Source organism: Meleagris gallopavo, chromosome 11 (genome assembly GCF_905368555.1).
Source record: "Meleagris gallopavo chromosome 11, MGAL_WU_HG_1.1, whole genome shotgun sequence".
Lineage (NCBI taxonomy): Eukaryota > Metazoa > Chordata > Aves > Galliformes > Phasianidae > Meleagris > Meleagris gallopavo.
In genome coordinates this window covers 18,779,433-18,804,943 of record NC_139414.1, presented here as the reverse complement: position 1 = coordinate 18,804,943, position 25,511 = coordinate 18,779,433, and the positions used below count along the sequence as shown (strand labels likewise).

At 42.0% G+C, this 25,511-nt stretch overlaps 1 protein-coding gene across 2 annotated transcripts in view; it reads left to right on the top strand.

Annotated features, from left to right (window-relative positions):
- The window catches only part of FNDC3B (fibronectin type III domain containing 3B), a 148,522-nt gene that overhangs the window by 69,537 nt on the left and 53,474 nt on the right, over positions 1-25,511 (top strand). For both annotated transcript variants that reach the window (XM_085232852.1, XM_031554994.2), the window contains 4 exons: positions 1,656-1,899; positions 3,656-3,943; positions 19,848-19,906; positions 24,040-24,197. In XM_085232852.1, the coding sequence (XP_085088978.1) occupies positions 1,656-1,899; positions 3,656-3,943; positions 19,848-19,906; positions 24,040-24,197 (749 nt within the window). The remainder of the gene's footprint in view (positions 1-1,655; positions 1,900-3,655; positions 3,944-19,847; positions 19,907-24,039; positions 24,198-25,511) is intronic.

Below are 25,511 nucleotides of genomic sequence, written 5' to 3'. Positions count from 1 at the left end.
AGTTTAGGAAAAGTAAGCTAAACAATTCCTGTTCTGGTTATTCAGCATAGCAAGCGACACATCTCTTAATGTTAAAAAATCAGTTACAAGTGACTGAATTACTTTCTATAGAAAATTTTCTTCTGTAAGGAAGCCAGCTCATCCATGGCTTTATCTGTGGTGTCAGCCCGTAGCTTACAGGCATAATTCACATAACCTTAGGGCACAAGTGGTGTGAGTTAAGAATGGGGTCAGCTAATGCTGATTGAATTATACCCTGTGTAAGTTGCTCAGATGATGCCTGAGATGCGGGCTCGTGCTCGCTGGAGCACTGCTGCTCATGGCTCCAGCACTGTGTGTGACAAGGCTTGTCACCCTGCAGCAGGAACAGTGGTGTGCTCATGTCATGATTGCTTCTGCTCAGCGTAGGTCAGCTTAGACAATTTTTGGTGTGGTTTGGGCTAAGACCCCATGATGTTACTAGAGACACAGGAGTGTGGAATCTTTTTAAGATTTCTTTTGCTGATGCTGATGGGGCACAAATATCTCCAATTAGTGACAAATGCCTGAGAATGGTCATATCTTGTGGCAGGCATCTAAAATTCTCCAGACCTTATCTGCCTTAGCATGATGCATCTTCATCAGTGGGACGCTAAGCTGTGCCTTTCTGCATTCGCCTTTCTCATACAATACATTCATCACAAACATTTTCTTCCTTGTGTCATCAGTAAGTTTAGAAAAACTGATTTCTGACAGCCAAACTGGTTGTCTAAATTCTTGCACACCTTTCTAACGTATTTTTACTTTCAGAATTAAAGGAGTATAATTGTTCAGTTGTATTTTTAAGTTCCAGGAATGGCAGAATTTTCTTTTTTGAATATGCTTCAAGAATAGCTTGGCTCATAAGTCTGAACTGAAAGTGGGCTGGCTGACTTTTCTCCAGAAATATACTTTTTCCAGAGCTGCAAGCTGAAAACCACTTTTTTTTTTTTTTTTTTCAGCCTAAGCACATTTCCACCTTTCTACATCTGTTTTTACATGCTTTGACTCTGATCTTTGGGGCCAAGGCATGCATATTTGAGATTTGATTTGCATGGACATATAGATCATCTCTGTAGCAGGAGAAAACTGCTGCCCTATGGTTTCTTTTAACAGTTAGAGATACCTGCTGTGAACTGAGCAATTCTTTTGAAAAAGGGTGTCAGCACAGCAGGTTCCTGCAGCTGACAGGTCTCTGTGCACACACAACAGCAATGCTGGTTAATCTCCAGCTGTTACTAACTCTACTCAAATAGCACTGTCAAAATCAGTGGTAGAAATTTTATATGCAGAAGGTAAGATTGGTCTTAATGAGTACTCTTATTCTGGTGCTTTCTGTTCCTTTCTTAATTGCTTTACTCTATAAATACAAGGTATTTGTTTTGTCTCTTACCCACACAGTTATCACTGGCAGTAGTTAGTCTCCCAGTGATGACTGCAGCTATCTGAATATCCAAGAAAAGCCACATCACCACTATGTTTACCTGTGCTGATACTAATTTTAGAAACGTGTTTATGTATAAACATAAGGACCAACCATTTTTTAATGGGGAAACAAGCTGTAAACAGTGCTGATCTAAAACCGTGTTCAGTTCAGATGCTGCATAATGTGCCCCTGTCCCTGTCTTCCCTTGCAGGTGATAGAAGACAACACCGGTGTCCGGAGGGTGGTGGTCACCCTGCAGTCTCCAGAGTGTTACCCTCCCAGCTACCCCTCAGCCATCTCTCCGACCCATCACTTACCTCCGTACCTGACACACCATCCTCATTTCATTCACAACTCCCATACGGCTTTTTATCCTCCTGTCACTGGGCCTGGGGATATGCCACCACAGTTCTTCCCGCAGCATCATCTTCCACCAACACTATATGGAGAACAAGGTGAGTTGGAAGGAACTGCTGGCATTTCTCACCTGTTCAGGTGTTTAGTAGGTGTTAAGGGCCAGTGAAACCAAGAGTGGCAAATGAATTAGAGAACACAGATGGAGTCTGTGTGTCAGCATCCAGACACACAGCGTGTGTCACTATCCAGAGTGCAGCAGCACAGGACAGCCCTATGGTGCAACTCTAGGTTATAGAAGCAAATCCAGTTTTAACTTAATTCATAAATACGGAGTAGGGGAAATTCTCGTCCTGTGTTTCAAAGTAGGGCTGTGAGTTTGCTGATCATTATTCATTGTCATGGTGCAGCATTACACCAGTACAGTAAAAGTAACCAGTACAGAAAACTAAAAGACAAAATCTAGGCTTGGGAATGAGGATGGATAAAAGAGGGTTAGATCTGAGCGAGACTTGCCATGGATATTTCCAGTGGGAGAAGCTGAACACCACTCCCTGTTGGCAGCAGTGTGCTTTCTGTCCCTCGGAAGCTCAGAATCACAGAAGTTTTCCAAGAAATAACAGGCATTTTCTGTTTGCTATTCTGGTTGAGTCTGGTCAGCAAAGTCCCTGAAAAGCACTACCTGGTACCAAAGAGTAACATGGCAACCCAAATCAGGTCAAACGTAATTGCCATAAAAGAAGTGAAAATAGCACATTTCTGTCTGAAATATGCACTGTTGCGTCTGGTCGATCCTGGAGAGAAGTCTGTGTGGAACTCAAATTTAATAGTCAGCAAAGTTGCTCAAGATACATGGAAGTCAGGACAAGATTCATGTTTTTACTCCCCAAATACCTGGACTTAATACACATTAAAGAGCACTTTCAAGTCATATCACCAGAAGTGAGACTTTTCTGGAGAGGGAAAGAGGAGACAGAGGTATCTAGTGATGATTCGCTTTGAAGTTTCTATTGAGCAACAGACCATCTCCTAATGAGGGATGGACATTACAGCTGACATTTAATTTCCTTATGCTGGCTGGGGGGAGGAAATGGAAAGTACAGGACACCAATAGGCCACTGCAGCTCATCAGATAAATAGGTGAGGAATGTTTCTCTTGAAAAGAGAACAGTGCAGTTTGTCAGATAGCTTAACAAAATGTTGTGTGCAAACACTGGAGTGTGTTAAGTAAGCACAGGGACTTTCAGCCAGTGGTTAAGTAGATGCTGAGTAGTTCTATAGCCAGGAGATAGCAAGAGACTGGTTCAACTTAAAAACGAGCAATAAAAATCCAGAAATTAAGCAATAAAAATAAAAAAAATCCTTGATTGCCTCAATAAAATGACTTATATCTGTGACACTAAAATGACTGAAGTGGTGAGTATTGAAATGTTACACCGATAAATCTTAGTCTGTTTCCCATTTGTCCAAGGGCTTGTACCAGAAGCAAAAATGGGGAAGAATCTGTTAGAGTGCTTAATTAATTTATGAAAGCTTTTTCCAAAATATTTTTCTTGTTAGATTTTTTTTTCCTTGAAATTTGGGCCTCAGACTGAAAAGGAGGGGAGAAAAAACGATTGCCCCCATTACTGTGTTTTCTTATACATGCACCTACATCCAGAAAGTTATGAAATCTCAAACAGCAGTGAGCACGCTTAATATGATGCTGAAAAAAAACATCAATCCTGCAGAAAAACTTACTTAAAAAAAAAAATGTTGTAGAGGTAATCTCAAGGAAAATCTGGGATTTAATTTGGAGACGGTCAGGAATTTGGTTGGTGATCTTGTTCTGAGTTAATGTGAATTCTTTCATTTCAGAAATCATACCACTATATGGGATGTCCAGCTACATTACCAGGGAAGATCAGTACAGCAAACCACAGCACAAAAAACTCAAAGACAGGCAGATTGATCGCCAAAACCGTCTGAACAGTCCTCCTTCATCCATCTACAAAAGCCACATAGGCAGCTGCACAACTGTATATAATGGTTATGCAAAGAGCCACAATGGAGCAAGCAGTGGAAGTGGTGGGGGGGCACCAGGAGTGAAGAAGCCAGAGCGCAGAGCAAGGAGCAGCCCGAAGTCTAACGAACAAGAGCCACATGGTAAAGGCAGATTTACTTATTTGTAGCTCCCTTTTATTGCACCTTTCCAGCTTACGACTACCTGTATGTGGATGTAGTAACTATGCCAAAAAGCACTGCCACCCACACATAAAGACAGTGTTAGTACAGTGTGAAGGTAAATATAAACATTGAGTTTGCTATGCTGTATTTATTTTGTAAGACGAGCCCGTTGCCTCCTATCTTTCTTGACTATTCCCTATAGCTGCAGTCATTTTCTTTTTATCTGTGAGGTGAAATGCATTTTGCAGGCAAGTTCTTGGTTTTATTTTACTTAGCAAACAGGCATCTTGATGTTTCACAAAAACCTTGGGTACAACTGAGCTCTAACCAAGACCAGACTGCTAGGTAGTACTACTTCTCTCTCCTGGGTGAATGTATTAAGCTTACAAGAATGTTCTGGGATAACTGCTGTAAAAACAAGTTTATGTGAAGCTTCACCAGTTAGTTGAAGCAGAAGAAATGTGACAAGTAGTTGCTTAATCTTAGCAATTGGAATCCATAGCTAGACCTGGCTTCTGAAATAATTTTCTTCAACTTTTTTTTTGAAGCTTGTCATCAAAATATTGCAAGTCTACAGTGAAACAGGAGGTCATTCACCTGATTCAATCTATTCAATCTCTAGCTTACCACAAGCCATTCTGCACATAGCCAGTTCTACTTTAGTTTAGCTCAGTGATTTGTTTTAATAAATTGACTTTCATCCATTTTGTTCTCAATAGGAATCATTTTTTCATAAAGAAAAATGACTCAAGACGTGACTTTTTCCACCTCAGTCTATTGGTGTATTCATACATGCATACTAATACACAAATATCTGAAGGAAGGTGATCACTGAGGCTTTGTAATGGCTCCCACTGAACAGAACCGTCTTTATAAGCTTCTAATCATCTCTGCTACTGCTTATTTATCTTGTGTTTCTTCTTGATTTATTTGGGGATTTATCAACACTTTACTTGTGGCCTTATGGGTAATTGAGGTGAGAGCTAAAAGCAGCCAAGAAGTAGCTGATAATTTTGATTCGTACTGCTGAGACAGCAGAGTGTTCAGAGTAACTGAGAAAAAGAATGCCATAAGTAACAAGTATGGAAACTGCTTCAGCTTAGCTCTGTGTGTGTAGATTCAAGTCTGCCACTAGTTAAAAATTTGATGACGCTGTTGTTGCTTCCAAAATTGCAGTGTGTCCTGGAAAAACTACAAAAGGTACATCATATATAAAGAATAAGAGTCTTGAGTTGGAAAGCCAGGCTTACAAAACCTCTTGAGTGGCACACAGGAATGTGTGAATTTAGACTAAAACTTAGAATTGTAGAGTGGCCTGGGTTGGAAGGAGCCCTGAAGATCACCCAGTTCCAGCCCTCTCTGCCATGGACAGGGTTGAAAATTGGGAGTAGGGCGAGGGAGAACTGAAGGCAGTAAGTTCCTTTAACCAAATTTAACTGAGATTTGGGTGTGCTTTACAGCATATTGATTGATATTGGGTCGTTGTGTGTGTGTGTGTGGAATGGCAGCTGGCAGGCTCATGGTGTGTCTTGGGTGTCAGAATGCCATGGTGGCAGCTTGTGCTTGGGCAGTGAGCTGCTGGCAGGAGGGGCATTAGGATCCTTACATGCTGCTGGAGCAGAAACTTGCAGATCCCAGGTGGAAACTAGCATGGGTCAGCAGCAGAACCACAGAGGAGTTACAGTCTTGAGGGACCTCAGCTACAGTGAGGTTATTTCACAGTGCTGTAAGAACAATAGTGAAGAAAATGTTCATCATATAGTGCAAGGATAAATCTACTTTTTCCAGATTTCAAGGCATGAGATATTTAAGTTAACAGCATATTTTTCTATCACAATACCTGTGAATTGCTTATTCTGTGCACATGAGTAAGCACTCAAGGAACGTTTTGCCTTCTGTCAGTAACTTGCTTCCTGCAGATATTAAAAGAATGCTTTTTTTTTCCAGCACTTTTGGAAGCAATGGGGTGATAGCATCATCAGTAGTGCTAAAATTGAGTAAGTAAATGATGCTGGAGTACGTAAACGATGTGTGCTTCCTCTGGCCTTTTTCAATGACAGCATTGTATATTTCTTTTGGGAGGCAGAGTTGTAAATAAAGATTTCTGGCTTATACTGGATACTGGAAACCTGCCATCGTGAGATTAAAAAAGAAAAGAAAACCAATGGCTTATAATCAAAAAGCAGCTGACCTGTGTGTTTGTTGTGGTAGGATGGACGGTGTCTTGTACAGGCAGAGGACTTGGAGATCAGCTGGAGGGGTCCTGATTTGAAATCCATTCTATAGCTTTGCAATAAGGCTGATTTCAAGCTTGAATGGGAGTGGGTCAGCTCGTTGTTTTTGGTGGTTTTTTTTTTCCATAGAGGAGACTTGCCATGTAAAAAGAGCTGTAAGAGGAAATCCTGTCCCATTCAATCTGTCCTTTATGAATTTCAGTCTGAGTCACTTCCTCTTCATGCATTCAGTGATTTGCAACTTGGTCATGGAAGGATCTACTCGTTTGGGAATCTGTGTGTGTGTGTGTGTGTGTGTGTGTGCAAGTGCTGTGGGCACACACAAGCAGTTTTAAGTATTCTTATAGTGCTCTCACCCATTTGCTAAGAAAAGGTTTCTTCCCTTCAAATCAGATAAAATCTTTTTTTAAGTCTCATTGAAGTTTCAAGAACCTAAGATAGCCAGAAGCACTTGCTGTGAATAGAAGTACTCCTGCCTGCATTGCTGCTGGATGTTTCTCAGGAGATCTGACTACTTCCGTCTGCTCATTTGTTTGAAAATCAACTTAGTAAGAGAGCTTTCCTAACTATGGTGCTTTTACTTTGAAAACATTAATTTAAACATACTAAACTCAGGAAAACAAGGTCTTACAATACTCTTTTGGGCTACTGATCTCTTTTCTTGCTTCCTTATCTCTGCTGGTTGCAGTTCTTCCAGCCCAGCTGTGAGGCTGCCATTTTTATGTAGAAAATCTCCCATTGCAGCTCCCCCAGCAAGGCTGCTGATGTGAGTAAAGCTAGCAGGTATCGTTAGCCTGGGTGGGTGCTAGCAAGAACTGCTATCAGCAAGCTGCTGGTGTGTAATATTCAGTGAATGAATGACAACACAGGAATTAGAGCTGATGCTTCCTTGGTTCAACCCTATCCTGTTCCTCTCATTTGTAATGTTTAAATATATTTAGAAAAAGGGTGTTCTTTTATTTTTGTTGTTCTGCAACTGCGTCAAGTTTGATGAATCCAGAGCCTGTGAGTTAAAGGGAAATGGAGATGTGATTCAGTGCACACAGGAACCAGGCAGAATTCCTCTACTTACTCAATCTATTTGATGCCAATTATTTTTCATTCTAGTCTTGAATCTGATTTGTAAACCTGTCGGGCTGTCTGTGTATCTGTGTCTGTGTGTTCTGCAGATTTAAAAGCCTAGTTTCTTTACTTTGGGGTTTGTAAGCACTGAAGTTGAGAAACACTGTGGCAATGTATGCAATGTTTATGTTTTCTTAGCCAAGAATTGATGATTGTAGCCAGGAGCAGGGAGGGTAGTGATAGGACAAGGAGTAACAGTTCTAAATGAAAAGAGGGTAGATTGAGATTGGATACAAGGAAGAAATTCTTTACTCTGTGTGTGGCTGGATACTGGCATAGGTTGCCCTCAGAAGCTGAGGATGTTCCATCTGTGAAGGTTCCCAAGGCCAGGTTGGATGGGGCTTTGAGCAACTTGATGTGGGGAGTGTCCCTGCCCATGGCAAGGGGTTGGAACTGGGTGGGTGTTAAGGTCCCTTCCAACCATCCATGATTCTATGAAGACCTTTATTAAACCGATACAGAAATATTCTACAGACAAAGGTTGTAAATGATTCTTCTTCTTAAAAAAAAAAACCCTTACATAAGTGCTGCTTTCCCTCTTCCTTAAATGTACTGGATTGTATAAAATAAGGAGGATTACTGAGATTGTCTCCTGAAAACAAACTGTCAAAAACAGACATAATGATTTCATTAGTAGCATGGAGGGGAAAAAAAAAAAAACCAAAAGACCCTCTCCCAAAGACTGGAGTACATTTGTGATGATACGTGAGTTTTAGCATTATACAGAGTACTGGAGTATGAAGCACAGTATTTACTGGAAGTGGAGGCATTCTGAATATTGTGAGTACAGATCAGCATCACATGAAATCTTAGTAGTATTACTGTTCTTGCTGTTTTTTTATAGTTTCAGCAAATAATATTACTTGATCAAATTGCATAGATTCCTATATAACTAGAAACATACCACGTGTGTGCTGGTTTTTTAATTTTTAGTAAGTGAGTAGAAATAAACATGCATTAATTAGGGCACTTGTCTGAACTTGAGAAACCAGTTAATTTGTGACACCTGGGAATTTCCAATGTGATATTCTTGTGCCTCTGCCTTACCTCCCACATTACATACTTGTTTAGATTTATTTGCATACATGGGTACCTCTTAAACATTCTTTATCTTTCATTTTTTTTTGCCCAATTAATAGGGTGTGAAGTTGTTTCTACAGGCAGAAAGTGGAATAGTTGAGTTCCTAGTGGCTGAGTGTACCAGCTAGCTCCTTTAGCTGGGCCACACAGATTGTACAGCAAAAAATACTTCAAGAAGTAATCACGTAAACTGTCCTCTTAAGCGAGCTCATATGGACTGATGAATGTACGAGAGAAGTTGACATTATGTGGAGTTCAAGGAAAGTACATTCCCACGTTTATGTCAATCTGTGTGCATGCAAGAATTTATCCAGACCAGGCTTAATTCATGGCTTTTCTTTTAGCAAAGAGAATTGCTGAGCTATTTATCCACTTGGACTGAGAAAGACGCTGCGTATAGAAGGGGAAAAACAAACCTCGGTTTTCTCTGCTGCTTTGAAATTTGACTTAAGTCACGAGGTTTTCATGGAGAAAGGTTAAAATAAAACATCCAAAGGAGACCGGTGATACTGAAGGTCAAGTTTGTGCTCACATACTCCCTCCCTTAGCCGTTCTTTACCCAGTTCCAAACCAGCAGTGTCTTGCTTCGGGGCTGCCTATGGGTTGTTCCAGATAGCGTGTCTTTCCCTGATCAACTTTTTCTTGGAAGTCCATTGTGTGCAAAATAATTTCCAGGAATTTATAAGCCTGTGGAAGATTGTCTGCATGTGGACTGTTGTGAGCATGAAGGTGTCTTCCTACCATACCCATAGTGCAGGAACAAAACCAAAGTTAAGGGAAGTGTGAATGATAGAGCACACTTTGTTCTGGCAGGAAAGCTGTTTTGTGCTTCATTAGCACAGATTCCTGCAATTAGGGTGCAGGAAAGAGGAGATATTCACGCTCTATTTTTATGCACTTATCTGAGAAGATGAAAGGATCAGCTTCATAACGTAGGCACCAGAAGTTGTTGATAGGAGATTCTCTTCATCATCTAAATAGGAGTGTTGCTGCTTAATATAACTTCACAGTGATGTCCCATCTTGAATCTCACAGCTCTTTAAGGTGAACATAAATATGTTTAAACGTGGTTTAATCCAAGCTTGTTGTAACTGAAAATAAAAACAAAACCCTTGGTAGCTGTGGGCAGCTTGATCTGGCATGGCTATAAGCTGCTGTGATTTGGTCTCTGGAGCTTCCACAGCTCTGAGGCAGAGCCAGGGCAAGTGGGTCGCTGTGCCTCTGCTTACATTTGCAGTCTCATCAAAGAAGCTCAGACAAAGTAAACCTAACCTTAAACAAGCCATCCTATTAGAAACACAGCTCGAAGTCCAGGAAAGTGTAGCACAACACACTGTAAAGGGGGAAAATCTGGATCCAGGGCTCTCATTTTACCTCACTGGTTACTTAAACCTTTTATTGTTTTTCCCCAAGGCTGTTTTTCACAATTCTGATTGACCCCTCTAGCCTCTCCTATTATTTGTCCCATCTGCTTTCATCCCTCCCTCGTCTCGTATTTCCACCATGATCTCTGGCAGAGGGGAGCAGGATAAGCTATCTGCTCCATGATTTATCAGGAAGTTGGTGCTGGATGACGCAAGGCACCTCTTCCCCCAAAGGATCTTCATATTATCTCAAGAATTTGCAGCTTCTGCTGCTGCCGACAGTCAAATCCAGAAGACTGAAATCTGAGTCTGAGGCTTTTTCCTAGGAGTTTACGTAATTTATAGATATCCAACCAAGGAAGAAAAAACCAACATATCAAGACCGTTTTCATCCTGTTTAAATGCTCAGTAACTAAATCCCTGTGCTGGGGAGAAAAGTTACACAAAGGTCTCAGAGCTTCAGAGCAAGATAAACAGTGTATTCTCACCAGTTAGTAGGGGAGATAATGTGGACCACCGACAAAGGAAAGGAAACAAATTTTCCTTATTTGGAAATATCTGGGACATTGAACCAGGAGGGAGGGGGTATTTATAGTGAAGAGGTAGAACATTTTCCTTCCTCCAAAGTACAAAAAAATAAAAACACCTAATAATTTACTGAACAATCCCTATTTGTCTGCCCAGATGTTCTGAACAATGTCTGTTTGTATGTTCATCTGGATTTACAAAGCTAATGAATTGAAATTTCATGTCCCACTGAAGTTAATGGGATTTGTTTACCCATCAGTGAGTTTCCTTTTCTGAGAACGGATGGAATTTGACGTCCAGAGTTTTGAGAATTGCAATTAAAATGTGAGCGAGCTTTCCTTTAGAATGAAGCAGTCGTTTCATTTTCTCCATGGTTTATTATAGAAGGCTTTGTCCTGAACCTTGGGGCTCTGGGGTTTTTTTTTGTTTATTTTTTTTCTTCAAGGAGCTGTGCTTTGGAAGCAGCTGCTTTGATTTACTGTGGTCCATGTGACTTCTGTCTGAATTTCATCTCAGCAATGAAATCCAGATCAAGCTGAAATTCTTGTTGCTTTGCTGAAGCCTTCCCAGTGATCCATAATCAGGTGGATATTTCTGAGAAATGTTTTAAATATTTGGGAAGATTTGCAGGGGTGAAAGTGGCCATTGAAGTATCTGAGATTTTATGTCGTCCTCATCCCAGCACTGTTAATTGCACAGACAGTTCACAGAATTGGCCAGGTTGGAAGGGACCTCAAGGATCATGAATCTCCAATCCCCCCACTGCATGCAGGGCCACCAATCTCCACATTTAATATCAGCCCAGGCTGCCCAGGGCCCCATCCAACCTGGCCTTGAACACCTCGAGGGATGGATGGGGCATCTACAGCCTCTCTGGGCAGCTGTTCCAGCACCTCACCACTCTCTCTGTAAAGAGCTTCCTCCTGACATCCAACCTAAATCTTCCTTCCCTCAACTTAAAGCCATTTCCCCTTGTCCTGCTGTTATCTAAATTTATTTATTTAAATAAAATTTCTCATCTTGGGTTGCTTTGATGGATGCCCCCCAAAGTTCCTGCAATCTGGCTACATCATAGCTTTCATCTAGAGAGGTCAATAATGTAAGAGAACAGCTAGGATAGGATTCTTTCAAAAAACAAGATGACTCTGTAGCTGTTCACCTCAGCTAACGGTGAAAAATCCCAGTGCAGGTCCCACAAAAACTCACTGTATTTCAAATTTGAAGTCTCTTTTTTTCTTGTGAAATCTACCTTTTAAAAACATGCAGATACTGTAAATAGCGCGTAGAAACAGAATTTCTCCTTTGGCTTAAGTATTAAGACAAAATCAAGTGCAGTTAAAATGCCAATTTTCTGCTTTTGTCCTTCTCTAGAGAAATTTTGCCTGCTTACCTGCTATAAGAGGAAAATAGATCTCTTATTCTGAGAGTAAGGAATGGGTTATTCTGAAAGTCTAACATCTCAAAGCTCTTTCCATTGCCTGTAGCAAAACCTGAAGAAGACATATATCCTTATTCAAGGGAGGCAAAAAGACTGAAGGCAAAAGTTGGCTTGCAGTTATTTACTTGGAGTCTCTTCAACTCTTATGGGCACCCGTATGCCTTTGTGTTAGGAAAGTGCTCTGCTGCCTTCTCACTGATGTAGCAATGATGGCCAAGGACATTGTTAATTTTGGCTTGGAGCTCCCTTTAATCCAGACCACTTCTGTAGCTCCTGGGGAGTTTGCTTCAGCTGTGCTGTCTGATTGTTTTCCTGCGCAAACATGCATATTTGCAGGTTATTTTGCAAGCTTTTTTTGTTTGATCAGAAAACGCTCCTATTGTGTGTAATGGGCAGATTACCAAAAGCGTTTGTTGGCCAGTTTTTGTATGGTTGTAATTCTGAGGATTCAGAAAAAGCAAGTTTTATTCTAGGTGCAGTAGAGCTAACATTGTCTTCTTGCGTTGTGGACAGTCTTTTAGAGAATAGCGTTTCCTGATCAGCATGGTGCTGCTGTCACAGTGCTGGAAAACCTCTCACCTCAGTCTGGTAACACTGAAAACTTGTCAGAGGCTGTGCTTCACAGGAATTGTTTTCCACTCACATGTGAGGGTGTGGGGATCACCTGTTGGCTGCCTCAGCTGGATCCATGGAGAGAAAGAGCGATGGAGACAAATTCACATGGCAGCTGTCTGCAGCAGAGCTATCTGTGATCAGTCTGTGAAGAGATGAGTGCAGTTTTGGTGCTGTCGAGATTGTGCTTTCCGTCAACGCAGAACTCAGCGGAGAGAAAAGTGATGTGACCGCCTCTTGTTGCTCATGTCTGCGACTTTCTGACCTTACGTTGCCCAGCTGCTGAGATGTCTGTTGCCGTGAATGAAGGAAACCTTTTATTTCTGAGAGGAAATCTTGGGTCTGTAAGTTCCAGATAACGTCATTTCACAGCTGGCAGCAGCGAGGCCTGTTTAGAGCCACAGTTGAGGAGCATCAGTACCTTGGTGGCACAATCAGTACCTTGGTGGCCCTCACCTCCTCCTCTCCTGGACTTGGAAGATCCTGTAGGGCTTTTTTGACTGTGATTGTGGTAATAATAGTAGCGACGCGTTGCTCTGGGCAGAAGTTACTTCTGGCTTTGAATGACCGCTCAGTTCCTCACACTTGGAGGGCTGCCTGGACTGCCCTGCCAGGGAGCACGGTGGCTCTGAATACCGATGAAGGCAAGACAGACAGGCAGTCATGGGCTGAAGTGACAGGAAATAGAGCTGAGAGAGGGAGGGCATGGAACAGTACGCAAATAAATGAATGGAATTAGGGATAAGGCGATGCCACGCATTCCAGCTGTCATAGAAAATCATGAGACGTTTGAAGAACTTCATTGTGTCTAGAAAAAGATTACCATTTACTGGCAAGGCTTGCAGCTGAAATGAAGCATCAGATTCTGGCCCAGAAGCTGTGAGTCAGGAGCTGCAGGAGAATGGGAAGAGGGCTTTTCAGTCTCTATGTCAGATCAGAAAGTTTTATTGTAGCTTCACATGGAAGGCGTTAATGGCAACTATAAGGGGGCTGCTTGCAAACTCCTAAAAGAATAGGTAGAAGAGCATTTTGCAAAGATGTAGCGAATAAAAGGAGCTCCTACAAATCCATTCAAATCAGAAATGATGTAAGAAATGAAGAAAGTTATGAAAGAAGAGAGGTAATTCTCATTTAAAACAAGCACTAATAAACTCACGTGATAGCAGTTTGGTCATCAGTCAGGTTGGGCAGGGTGCAGGAAGGGTCAGTGATTGATTTAAAATCACTTATTAATTAGGAAGTACTGATCGTGTAATTTTGGAAAATAAAAAAAAAATTCTAAGCCTGCCTGTGTGATCTCATCAGAGATGAACTGCACTGAGCTGCTGTTCTCTGGTGGCTGTTCAGCAGATAAATGTGCAGTCCCCTCCTTGCCCAGAATGTGAATGTCTTGTATCTCAGCTGCTCAACCTGTAGATATTTGTATTTTTAGCTGCAAAGATGCTTTGTTCTACCTTACTAATAGCTGTCACACAGGAGTGCTTGCCAGCATGGGGAGTCTTCACACATCTTGCAAGTGTGGATGCGGGGATTTGCCTATGCTGGCACAACTTAGAGGAGTGCTTTGGAACTGCATTCTGTAGCACTTTAAATTATGCTAATAAAATCAGCAGAATATTAAATGGCTGTTCTTGGCTAGCTGCTTTTTTGTGAATCAGCTATAGCATTTTTCACTGTGGCTTCATGGAGGGGAATCCTTGTGGCCACTGCATGTGGCAGCCCGTGGAGTCAGTCCATGTTTATCAGCAGATTCTCATCTTCTCAAGCCCATGTAGCAGGCAGGCTGCTGTTGTGTAATAGCAAAAAAACAAGCTGCATAAGGTAAATAAAAGCAAAACTGTTTTGACACAGAGAATGAGCCAAAGCAAGTCAAAAGTAGGAAAGAGAGTTCTCTGAGAAGATGTCCTATGTGTAAGTCAAGTTTGTTGTTGCAGTAGATTCAGCTTGTGCTTTCTATGTTTCTGTGGGTTATGTCATTGTTTTATTTGGTGTTCCTTCAAAACCAGCCAGCTGCAGCCATATGTAAGTGCACTGCATCTGTTATCTTCTTTGTAAGATGCACAGAGTGCTTTCTTAAGATGTAAATTGTATGTGATATAGACTGGGCAGTTGCTGTATTTTCCTAAGAAAGCCCTTTTCTGCCTTCCAATGGACCAACTGCGTGTTCACAGTAGGAATTCACTCAGATCTTCAGCCAATGAAGTAGGAGTTGTTATTGCTGTGTCCCAGCAGTAGCAACAAAGAAGCAGAGAAAAACAAACCCAGCGTGTCACTTACACTCCATTTGTCCCTTGCATCCAGCATTTCATTTCTCTTGTAGGTGCAGCTGATCTTATTTCCCTTGCTGCTTTCTTAGAAGAAATATACATCAAAACAATACTGGGGGACATGGAAGGATTGAATGCAATTAACATTTAGTTTTAAAACAAATTTTAGAGGAAGTGACTTTGTTATGTGCTGCTGAATGTTTCCGCATCTGTTTGATGTGAAAACATCTGATGCTTGTCAAAGTGATAGCAGATATCTTTGGTTAAAGTTGCAGAATGTGGACGCGGAACAGAGGGATAAACCAGATGAACTGAATTTGCACTCCAGTTATTTGGAATGCCCAGCCACATTGGCAGTAGAAAACTGACAGCAGTTGTGGGAAAGCTATCAAGTTGAGAGACATGAACTGTGGCCAAGAGAGCTTTGATGTGCATCCTTTAATTTCTGCATAAATTACAATGATGCTGAGGCATACGTTTCAGTAAATCCCGATGGCTACAGATTCATTTTACTTATTTAGGTCTGACAGTAGATTTCTGGATTTTATGCAGGATTTCTGTTTTGATTGCCTTCAGTTACTTAGGGAGTAGCTTGACTGTGGATGCTTTCTATATAGGATTTGGTTTTTAAGGTCACACTTATAGACATCAAGTAAGGCATTTTAGCAGGAAGAGTAAGGCAGCAGTAGGGGAAAAGTCTTAGAAATGGAGGACTAATGTAAGATCTTCATGTACAGCAATTTATTTTTTAAGAATGAGATCATTTCAACAATTGGATCTTTTCTTGAAGTTGGGCAATGTCAGGTTCTCCAGCACAGATATGGAAGCTGCAGTCATGTTCTATTGCTAATGTTTCTGTTAGCTTTGTCGGTATTAGCAGAAAATTGAAACGCAGAGTATTTAGAACTGAAGGCTCATTCTGATATTTGTAGGCTTCATTGGCAATCTTCCTCAGTGGGCTGTATTTCAGTGTGGCAGGATTGACTGTTTTGAAGATAAAGACTTCTTTTCCATTTTGTGAAGCGTTCAGTGCCTCACGTAATGCTGCCAATTTAGGACCATTGTAAGATTGTTGTGATCATGTTGTGTTTTGTATTTTGTTTTTTTTTTTTAATTGCTATTTCTAAAATTAAATATATATATATATATGCAGAGATCTCTTGGAATGGGTATGGATGTGGTCATGTTTTGGTGAAGGATGAGGGACTCGGTGACCATGCGACGTCCCCACCAGCCCTCGTTTCTATGACTTCACTGCAGTGTGGCATCTGAAGTTTTAGGTTTGTTCTCGTGTAAGGAGATGTACATAATTTAATGTACATTTCTGCAGTCATCTGAAAGCAAAAGATCTGTATGTGGTCTAAAGAAGAGTGTGTCTTTAGCTTTGACATCGGCAGGCAGTTCACAGAGGAATTGTGCTGTGTTCTGAAGAGTTTGTTTCCTTGCAGCTCATAGGTTGTGCAGTACGTGACTGATAAAAGATCTCTCCTAGCATTAAAGCTGGTCACAGCCCCAATAAATCTGGAACAAATTCTGAGAAAGCATGTCATGTTATGACTGGCATATCTGTGAGTGTGGAGCTCTGCTTGAGAATTAGGCTGGAAGCTTGTGAAGTGCTGGTGCTGATGTCATTGCTTTGGAATGGAAAGGCTGTTGAAACAGTAAATACTTTCTGTGGCCAGAAGCTAAGTATTGAGCTGGACCTCTTCCTTTCTGTGGAGGAAAGAATGCAGAACAAACCTAAAATCTCTATTTGCAATGGGAAAATGTTAATTAGTTTAGAGCTTGCAGCTATTTCAAACCATTTACATACACAGCTGCTGTTCATGCAAACATGAAAAATATTCATGGAAACTTCAAACTTACCTTGAAATGAAAAGTTTTTTTTTTTCCTGTATTTTAAAGCTGTTCTTGGATTTCAGAAGTGTTGTTGGAAAGATCTGAAATTATATTTGTACCCTACGTGCAGAAAGGAACATAGATGCAGGCTAACAGAAGCATATAATGGAAGGCTTTATTTCAGCAAGAATTAGTGTTGAAATGCTGTTAGCACCAAACAGCTGCTGGGAAAGCACTGCATATTTGTCAGGGACGTTTACTCTTGGTTATATCTGTGAAGCTATGGTGATGACCCACAACTTTGAAAAAAGAGAGCTGATGAAAATACAAACTGAGCTGAGCTCCAGGTCTTACAGCTGGCTCCTCTGCTACAAGAGGATCCATTTTGTAGCTCGGGTCAGCTGTAATGTCTCTTAGGCAGTGAGAACTGCATGAGAGTTCGGCTTCTTTGCCCTCCCTCGGAGGACTCCATGAGCACTCACAAGGAATTTATCCCCACCCCCTGCTTCCTCCTAGGATGAAGGGTTTTGCCACGGCAGATGCAGGGAACAGATGTGGAGGGGAAAAGTTAGAATGGGACAATGACCCGAAGTGTTTCTTGGGCTCTTCCTTGACGTGACTGAACTGTTCCCAGTGTCAAAAAAAAAAAAGGAAAGGAAAAAAGGAGTGTTTAACACTGTTTCCCTATTCCTCCTCCTGTTCTTCCCCACCTTTCCACCACTGCACCTGTGTCCTCGTCCCTAAGCACCTCTGTGAGCTCATCTAGGAGCAGTCACCACTGCATGTTGGTTAACAGTGGTCGTGAGACTGTTAATGTTACTGCAGAAAAAAAGCCTTTCCAGCACTTCTGTTATCAGCGTAGAGCACATGAGATGTTGGGTTGTTTTTTTTTTTTCTTCTCTCTCATTCTTTCTTTAAAAAGTACTTTTACTCCTTGTTGAGCTTGATGCTGATGTGCTGTGAAGGGGCTGCCAGGTAAGGCAGCGTCCTGCTGGGGGTGGGATTCCGGGCAGCCCCATTCTCCTTAGCTTAGTCTGGTTCAGGAGACTGTGAATAATTGTGTTTGTTATTGAAAGGAGATCAGCCATCCATAGAAGCTTGAGAAATTTTATGGCTCGTGAAATGGGAAACTTAAGTATTTGAAAGACTGTAAGAATGTTATGGTATGATATAATGTTGTGAGTTTGTTTCTCTCTTTTAACTGATGGCTTCTGTTTTGTTAACAAGTTTTTCCATGGGGCAGATTTGCACTATTCTTTTCCTAGCCTTGAGACAGAGATTGGGCTAAATCCTGAGATCCCTTTCCACCTGAGCTGCTGTTACACATGTCATTAATGTGCACATCTATTGCTTCCTGCCTTTAATTTTACATCTGCAGTATTTCCACATGGCATTACCTATTTCTCGTAAATTTCCACACTGTGCCCATAGATGCCCATGTGCCTTTAATATGTTAAGTGCTTGATGCTCAGAGCCACCTTGTGAACACACCTGCCTGGGGAGGTAATACCAAAAAATTGCTGGTAGGACTCTCTGCTGAGAAGCCTGATCGAGGCGGTACTTTTATTTTAATTGATTTTATTGTAATTATTATTCTTTATTTCCTGGGTGTACTCCAGTTCTATTAGGTCCTAAAGTCAGTTCCAGTATTTGGAACAGCGTGAACCTTCGGCCTTGACCCGCGAAGGTCAGAGGACTTAGCACTGCACAAAGTGATCGTCCTTCACAGGAGAGGGAAGTGAGATATCTGGGAGCTCCAGGGTTTATTTTTTTTCTGTTTAGTGTGACACTGGTAGCATCCTTGCTAGAAAGTAGAGAAAGAAAAGTCAGTTCACATGTTTGGGATTTAAGGTTGAAAGTGATGCATGCTTAGCTTCTGGGGGCTGTAATTAAGGGTGACATAATAACCATAAACTTTCAGTAGAATAGTAGCAGCATTTTTGTTGTGTTCTTAGCCGCAGAAGCTGCTTCTCACTAACATCCCTTTGAGAAAAGCCTGCAGGATCTCTGCAGTTTCTGTGCCTGGATCCAAGTTCAGTTCTGCACCAGTAATAGCACTAAGGGGAACTCTGAGCTCTGAGCCCCTACAGATTTGGTGATGTTGTCACTTGGGTCGGTATCTCAAACTTTTCCTAAGCAATTCAGTCCATCTGTATAGTTTTCAAGTCAATGTATCTTACGCTGGCCAAACCCTGTCAGTTTATACAGTTTATAACACACTCGAAAGGTTATCTGCTATGGAAAAAAGCACTCATGTTATCCTTCTTTTATTCTGAATTATTACGACTTCGTTCCTTTCCAAGTGGCTGAGACCAAAAGGAGTCCAGGAATGCACGAAGCAGCAGATCTGTCACTCCCACTCTGCACCTTGGTGAGCTGCACTCTTGTTAGGAGAGATGGGCATTGATGTTGGAGGTTTGCCATCAGCATTCAGCCAGTTTGTTTCTGGCAGGCGAGCGGATGGAATTTTCAAAAAGAAGATGTACTTTTTAAAAACAGGTCATGGACAAAAATAAAGACACATTCTTGGGCTGGAAGAAGTAGGTCAGGTTTGGGGGGAATCATTTGGGAAAGCTGTTGTTCTAATCTTAGCCATTTTTCTTTATTAATGTATTGGGGCTTTTGCTTCCTATGTCAAATACTTAGTCTTTTTTTATAAAGAGACCCTACACATTTTGTTTGGAGGGGTGGGGGAGATGTATTTCTCTGCTTTGGCTAGCAAAGTTTTACCTTAACATTTAAGAAAGAAAGAAAATATGTTCCTAGTTTTCCATTAGAGAACAGCATAGTGGAAAGCGTGGCCTCTCCATGCTGCGGTCCAAAAGGAATAAAGCTGCTTTCTGTCACCTCATTACTCTGAGCTGATGCCTTACCTCGAGACTTCTTTGGGGGATTGGTGGGGGAAAATTCTGATTCCACTGCTCGGATGATCCCTTTTGCGGTATCTTCTGTGCTTAATTGATTCATCTAATCTGGGGGAAATTGCATCCTGCCCCACTGGTGGGGGATGAGGGAGCACAGTTGGCACATAGGGTCTGGCTTGGGAGCTGGAGAAAGCTGGGGCTCTTCCACAGCCATCGCCTTTGGAAGCAGGGTGGTGCTGCTCTGTAAAATCAAGTGCCTCAGTAACACTGAGGACACCTCTACAGATAATCCCACTTTTCCACATACGTGCGTTTACTGCAAGTTTCATTTTCTCCTTTTCCTCAGTTATATTTTTAACGCTAATTTCTGTGCCTATATACCTTGCATTTACAATAGCAGAACATCTGATGCTCGTGTACAGATAACCTGCATCTCCTATTCACAGCATCCTGAAGGACTGTTGATAGAGCTGACATTTTTGTTTTGTTTCATTAATTTATTTTTCTTCCTATTTCCACATTCTCTATTTTACAGAATATGATTCAGAAACAAAAAGGGTTCAAGATATTCTTTCTGGAATGGAGAAGCCACAGGTACGTGATCCAGAATTCCAGAATTACCCCCATACCAACCAAAAATAGCAAATATGATAAGTAGATGATGTCACAAAATAGAACTCATTTCACTGTGGAAAATCTGAGTGTTTTTTCTTTATGGGTTGTGGCTTCTATGCATATCTGAGTCATTTTATGGGGATACAGTAGAATAATAGTCATTGGGAGTAAATGTGAAGCATCCTTTAAACTCATGGGTATTGGGAGGAGTCACGCCAGCTGCCTGTCTGCAGACAGTGACTCTGACAGTGTTGCAGGGAATCCAGTGCCTTGTGGTGCTTTACATGGCTCCTACTCCTTTCCCCTGGGTTTAATTTCATTTGTCACGAGCAATTTGTCCGTGATCATGATTAAATTAAGGTAATTCTTTTATTCGGTGGTAATCGCTGTATTCTGTGTTTGTCCTAACCATAAAAGCACACAAATTGTGATGGAAATTGAATCCCTGTGTAAATAACCGTAATGTTGGGTGTGACCACAATCAGGTAAGGCTATTAAGAAATCTGGCTGTAAGGCCTTTGAACGTGATGTTTTTCAAATTGGGTGCATCAAATGAAAAACCAAAAGGGTATTGTGGGGATGTAAATAGAATCCAAACACTTCAGAAGATTTTCTGGGAGGGAGCAGAAGAGAGGAAAGCACAGTAAGCACAACAGTTGACTAGTTTATTGTACAGGGCGAGTTAGAGTTCTGTATGGAGGAGTAGCTGACTCTTAATTTTGTAAAATGCTTGAAATGGAGAATGTGACCTGTCACGTTTACATCTGCAGAGGTGAGAAGAGAGGCAATCTGAGCAGGGTAGCAGGATGTGGAACCCTCTGTAATGAGACTTATATCAACCAGAGCACTTAAAGCAGAGAGCAGTACAACGTTACCATCAGACAAACGCTAATTTTCCTTGAATTATTTCCAAAGTAGGAATCTTTAAAATAAATCCCAAGCGTGACCTCCTAGTTCAAGGGTAATGGCACGTAGCAAAAGAATGCTGGGCATTATCTGCTACTGTCTCTGTAATTTAGACATTTATGAGTAATTAAACTCATAGGAGTGCCACAAATCATTAATCAGTGTAATTGTGTGCATGTAGTCAATGTTATATGTGACAAAAATGTATCACATTACGCATAAATAGTCAGCTAGGATGTATTTTCCAGTGATCCCTATGCATATATGGCTGGAGATGGCACTGAGCCATCCAACCAGCTGTCCAGGCATCCCAGTATGAGACACCTTTCTAAGAACAGTGTAAACATGCTTCTGAAGTTATCGATTTATTTTAAAAAGCCTGTTTTCAGAGGTAGTGTTGTTACAGGTTTGAGGGATTTGCAACCAAGCTACAACTTCAGTCATCGTTTTTATCCCATTGAGAGCAAAAAATTAAAAATATTTTGTGCCTTAATTTAAACCGCAGTCTCCTAATTTTAATTCACACACGAGCAGACAAGCAGGCATTCTCTACAGCAGACACCTGGCTGAGGGAAGGGAAACCTGAACCTGCACTCAGCAGAGCAAAGGGCCGGGCTGCAGCACTGGGTCTGGCTTCCCAAAGGGCAGCCTGCTCTGTTGCCTTGTTCTGCATCTAAACTCATATTTAATCACTGGGGTTTTGCCTCAAATTGCAGGATTAGGCTCATCATCAAAAAGCACAATCTCACCCCAGTAATAACCATGCATCCATTTGACCCCCATGTCTTTCAAACACTGCCCTCGAGGGAGTAGATGAATGTGGCTTTCAGTGTAGTTCTCACACACACAATAAAACCCCAAACCACACGATGCCTGTGAATGCTAACCCGGAATTTGAAAGATAATGAAAGTTGTACAGAAACGTTGTGTGTTACCTGAAAGAGTGGAGGGATGGATATTCATCAGCCTTGTAACCTTATTACAGCAGCGCAGCAGTTGGGCTTCTTTCCCATGGGCTTTTAGAAAATAATTATTTACACCAGCAAGTTTTGATAGTATATAAAGCAGACATTTACTGTGTCAACTGAGAAGTTTTCAGAAATAATTAACTGTGCTTTTTGCAAGACACACAAAACTCCTCATAGAAGAACCTTTTGTTGCCGCCCGGCCATGGGGCAGTGCTGGGTGCTGCAGGTTTGGGTGGGCATGCAGAGCCTCAGCAGCAGCACCACTTCTGCCCAGCTTGTGGCCGAGTGCTGTGCTGGTGTGTCCTGGTAGGATGGTGGTAGGGCAGTGTCTGAACAGTTTCCTATGGTAAATGGGTGTTTGCTTGCAGTTTAGCTGTCCTGTCCCCTGCAGCACTGAAAGTGCTGCTCCAGCCCTGCTTGCTGTTGTCTGGAAGGTGCTTCTTTTCCCAGGACAAAAGGGGCTTCAGGCTCCTGAGAGGCCTGTGAGTGCCTGCTTGCAGCTTCCAGCATTCCTTCAGCACGTTTATTTAACTTACCCTTTCTCATAGCGAAGCGAGTGTTTCCTGCTCGCGTAGGAGTTGCCTGGTGAAGTGGTGGCTTTGGCATTAAATCAGATACTGAAGAGATACACCCTTGGCTGGTAAACGTGACACGATAGTGAGCCTGTTACTCTGTGAGCAGGAGATAGGTTTATCTCTCCCCGTGCAAATAAATCCGCTCCCAGTGCTCGCTTGAGCACGCACAGGCTGTGCTGCCCTATATACCCAGGGAGTGTATGGGTTTGCCTTTTCTGACTTTATCACGCAGGCAAACTCTCTGGTGCTTTACTCCCTTGGTGTGTGTGCAGCTCGGGTTTGTTTTCGGGCTGCCCATCAGCAGTCAGCGTGCCTGCTGTGCAGCCCTGCAGAACGCCGTGCCGTGATGGCAGCGCCGTGCTTGGGAGCTGCTTTGGGAACTGAGCCTCTGCGTGGAGATGTGCATGCTGATTGCAGAATAAGGCTGACTTTTCCTCGTGGTTAGTCTGCAGTGCCCTTTCTCTTCTCTTAAGAAACGTAGAAAAGACTTAACTTTTTACAGATTGCTAAAGTTCATGAAAGGCCAAAGTTTTTAACCATATGCAGAATATATATACGTGTGTCCCTGTGGGTAGTCATAGAGAAAAACACTTCAATAGAACATTGGCAGGATATCGTGCTTCAAGCTCCAAGTTCGTCTGGATTTTTGAAAAACAATTATGCAAGCATATTTCCATGATAATAAAAGAAACTGTGTGTTGATGGGTTGAGCTAGTATAGTAGTAGTGCATGTTTATGATATTCTAAAAGCATTATTTCAGTACCCTTCTCATAATTTAATTCACGTACAAATTGATGTTGAATAAAACTTATTTGTCTTTTCTGAAGCATTTGGGATTTTTGTAAGCTGTCCAGCCTATAAGTTATAAAATCTATAAATTAAAATCCTGAACTTTCAAGAGCTTAAGGAGAGACACCTCGTGGTGTCACCTCCCTGTCAGTGCATTAAAAACAGATTTCCGGCTTGCTGAGAAAGAATTTGCTTGATATAGCACACTCATACACTGTCAGGGTACTTTTCAGCTGGAAGCACTGAGCTTTCACGTGACGATGGTGTTCCACACTGAGAGAAGGCACCTGGGAGGCAGATCTGGATGATGATGCTGCAGGGTATCATCTCTGCACTTCTTTCAGAAGACGTGCATAAGAATGCTGTGCAGTCTTTCCAAGATAGCCGGTGTTCCCGTTGTTTTGTACTTCTCTTGAGGCTGTGGGCTGTGAAGGGGTTGTTTTCATTCTTCTTTCTTGGCTTGATAACAGAAGGCTCTTCTTGAGGGCTGATGCCACTGGCTGCACTCCTCCTTCAGTCTAGAGTTGTTTGGACCTGTATTGCTGGAGAAGTGCTGCTCTGCTGGGCTGATTAAGCTGCTCTGTTCTCTGGAGCGAAGGTTTGAGGCACTTTTTCAATGTTTTCTTAAAGAAAACTCCCACCTATCTGGCAGTTAGGTCCCGTGTTAGCTGCACCCACTGATGTCTGGGCAGCCTGGTGTAGTGGTTGGCAACCCTGCCCACGACAGGGGGGTTGAAACTACATGATCTTTGAGGTCCTTTTCAACCCAGCCCGTTCTATAATTCTATGACCATGGATCACAAAGCAGTCTTTCTGTCAGGACATAAAGTGATTTATTTGTGATATGATTTTAAATTGATGTTTCTTTCATAGGTCACAAACATTCAAGCGAGAACGGTTTTGCTGTCATGGTCACCTCCTGCCGGCCTTTTAAACACGGATAGACACAACAATGGTTTGCCTTACACCTGTACTTACGAGGTTGCCTTATCAGATAAAGGGAAGGATGGAAAATACAAGATTATTTACAGGTAACGGGACCTTTTTTACACTTCTTCTCCACCCCATCTGACCCCCTCGCTGCAGCAAGCTGGCAGGATGCACATCCCAAGCTCCTCATTGCTTTTCCCCTTCTCACTCCTCAACACACTGCACTACAGGAAAAACTTGAGTTTTCTATTCCTTCCCATTGCCTTAGATTGATTAAGGAGGGAGCACACTGATCAGCCAGCTGCAGTGCTCCACAGAAAAACCTCGGATGCTTGGCTCCTAGCAGCCTTAAGTAAAAATTCGGAGGGATTTCTCTGTCTCTAATGTCAGTGATCCACTGAGCTCAGCTCATGATCAAGTACAGATGGTGTTACGCCTTTCTTTCTTTCCCTCTAATGATGTCTGGGATAGAAAACTTTGAGTTGCGACCCTGGCTATTGTGAAATAGTTAATCCTTCACAAATGTCATTACATAGAGTCCAGGTGGTACAGCATTCATGGAATTCCCTCTTGAGAGCAAGCTATCTCCTTTCTTAAGACGTCCTGTGGATTAGGGTATCCCTTCTGGACCACTGCATGGACTGCCTTGGGTAGTATAAACTGAGAGCATTAACCAGGGAGGTGCTGCCTGCTTCTCTCTGATATTTACACTAGCTGTTTGTGAGTTATCTGCATATGTTAATGCATTTTGTTGAGCTCTTAAAATGGAAAGGGTGCTTTCAAGTACTTTTTGTGCCTGCTGCTCTGATGGCTGCACATTTTCTCCTGGTTATGAAATGTTGTGCATCTGTTTTAAAGCTGCTCAGAGTAATCTGTCTCCTGCTGCTGGCCAGTGTACAACTGTTAGCTGAACGTGCTGCGTGTGCTCTGCTATGACCAACAGTGATCACTGTTACTTAGGAGTGAAAGAAGGTCCTGCAATATGCTGAATACATTCTCTTTTTGCAAAGAAGTGCACCCTTTCAAAAGAGAAAAACTGAATTTACAGAGATTGGGCTATATTTAAAAATGCTTTTTTTAAAAATTGTTTTATTTTCTGAATTTCTGGCAGCCCAGCAGGCACATGCTTTTTGTCTGATCTTGTTCCCATGCTTTTGAGATATCTCCCTATATTTTCCCAACTACGTATGGAATATTTCTTTATGGCAGAGAGTTTTCTCATTTCCCACATGTTAATAAAACAGTGAACAAGCCAAGCACTTACAGGAGATGATTATTATGTAACTAACTACTAACCCACACTCTAATCTTAAGATAATGGTGAAGCACTGGCACAGGTTGCCCAGAAGGGTGGTGGGTGCCCAGTCCCTGGCAGACCTGAGGTCAGGCTGGTGGGGCTCCGAGCTCCTGATGGA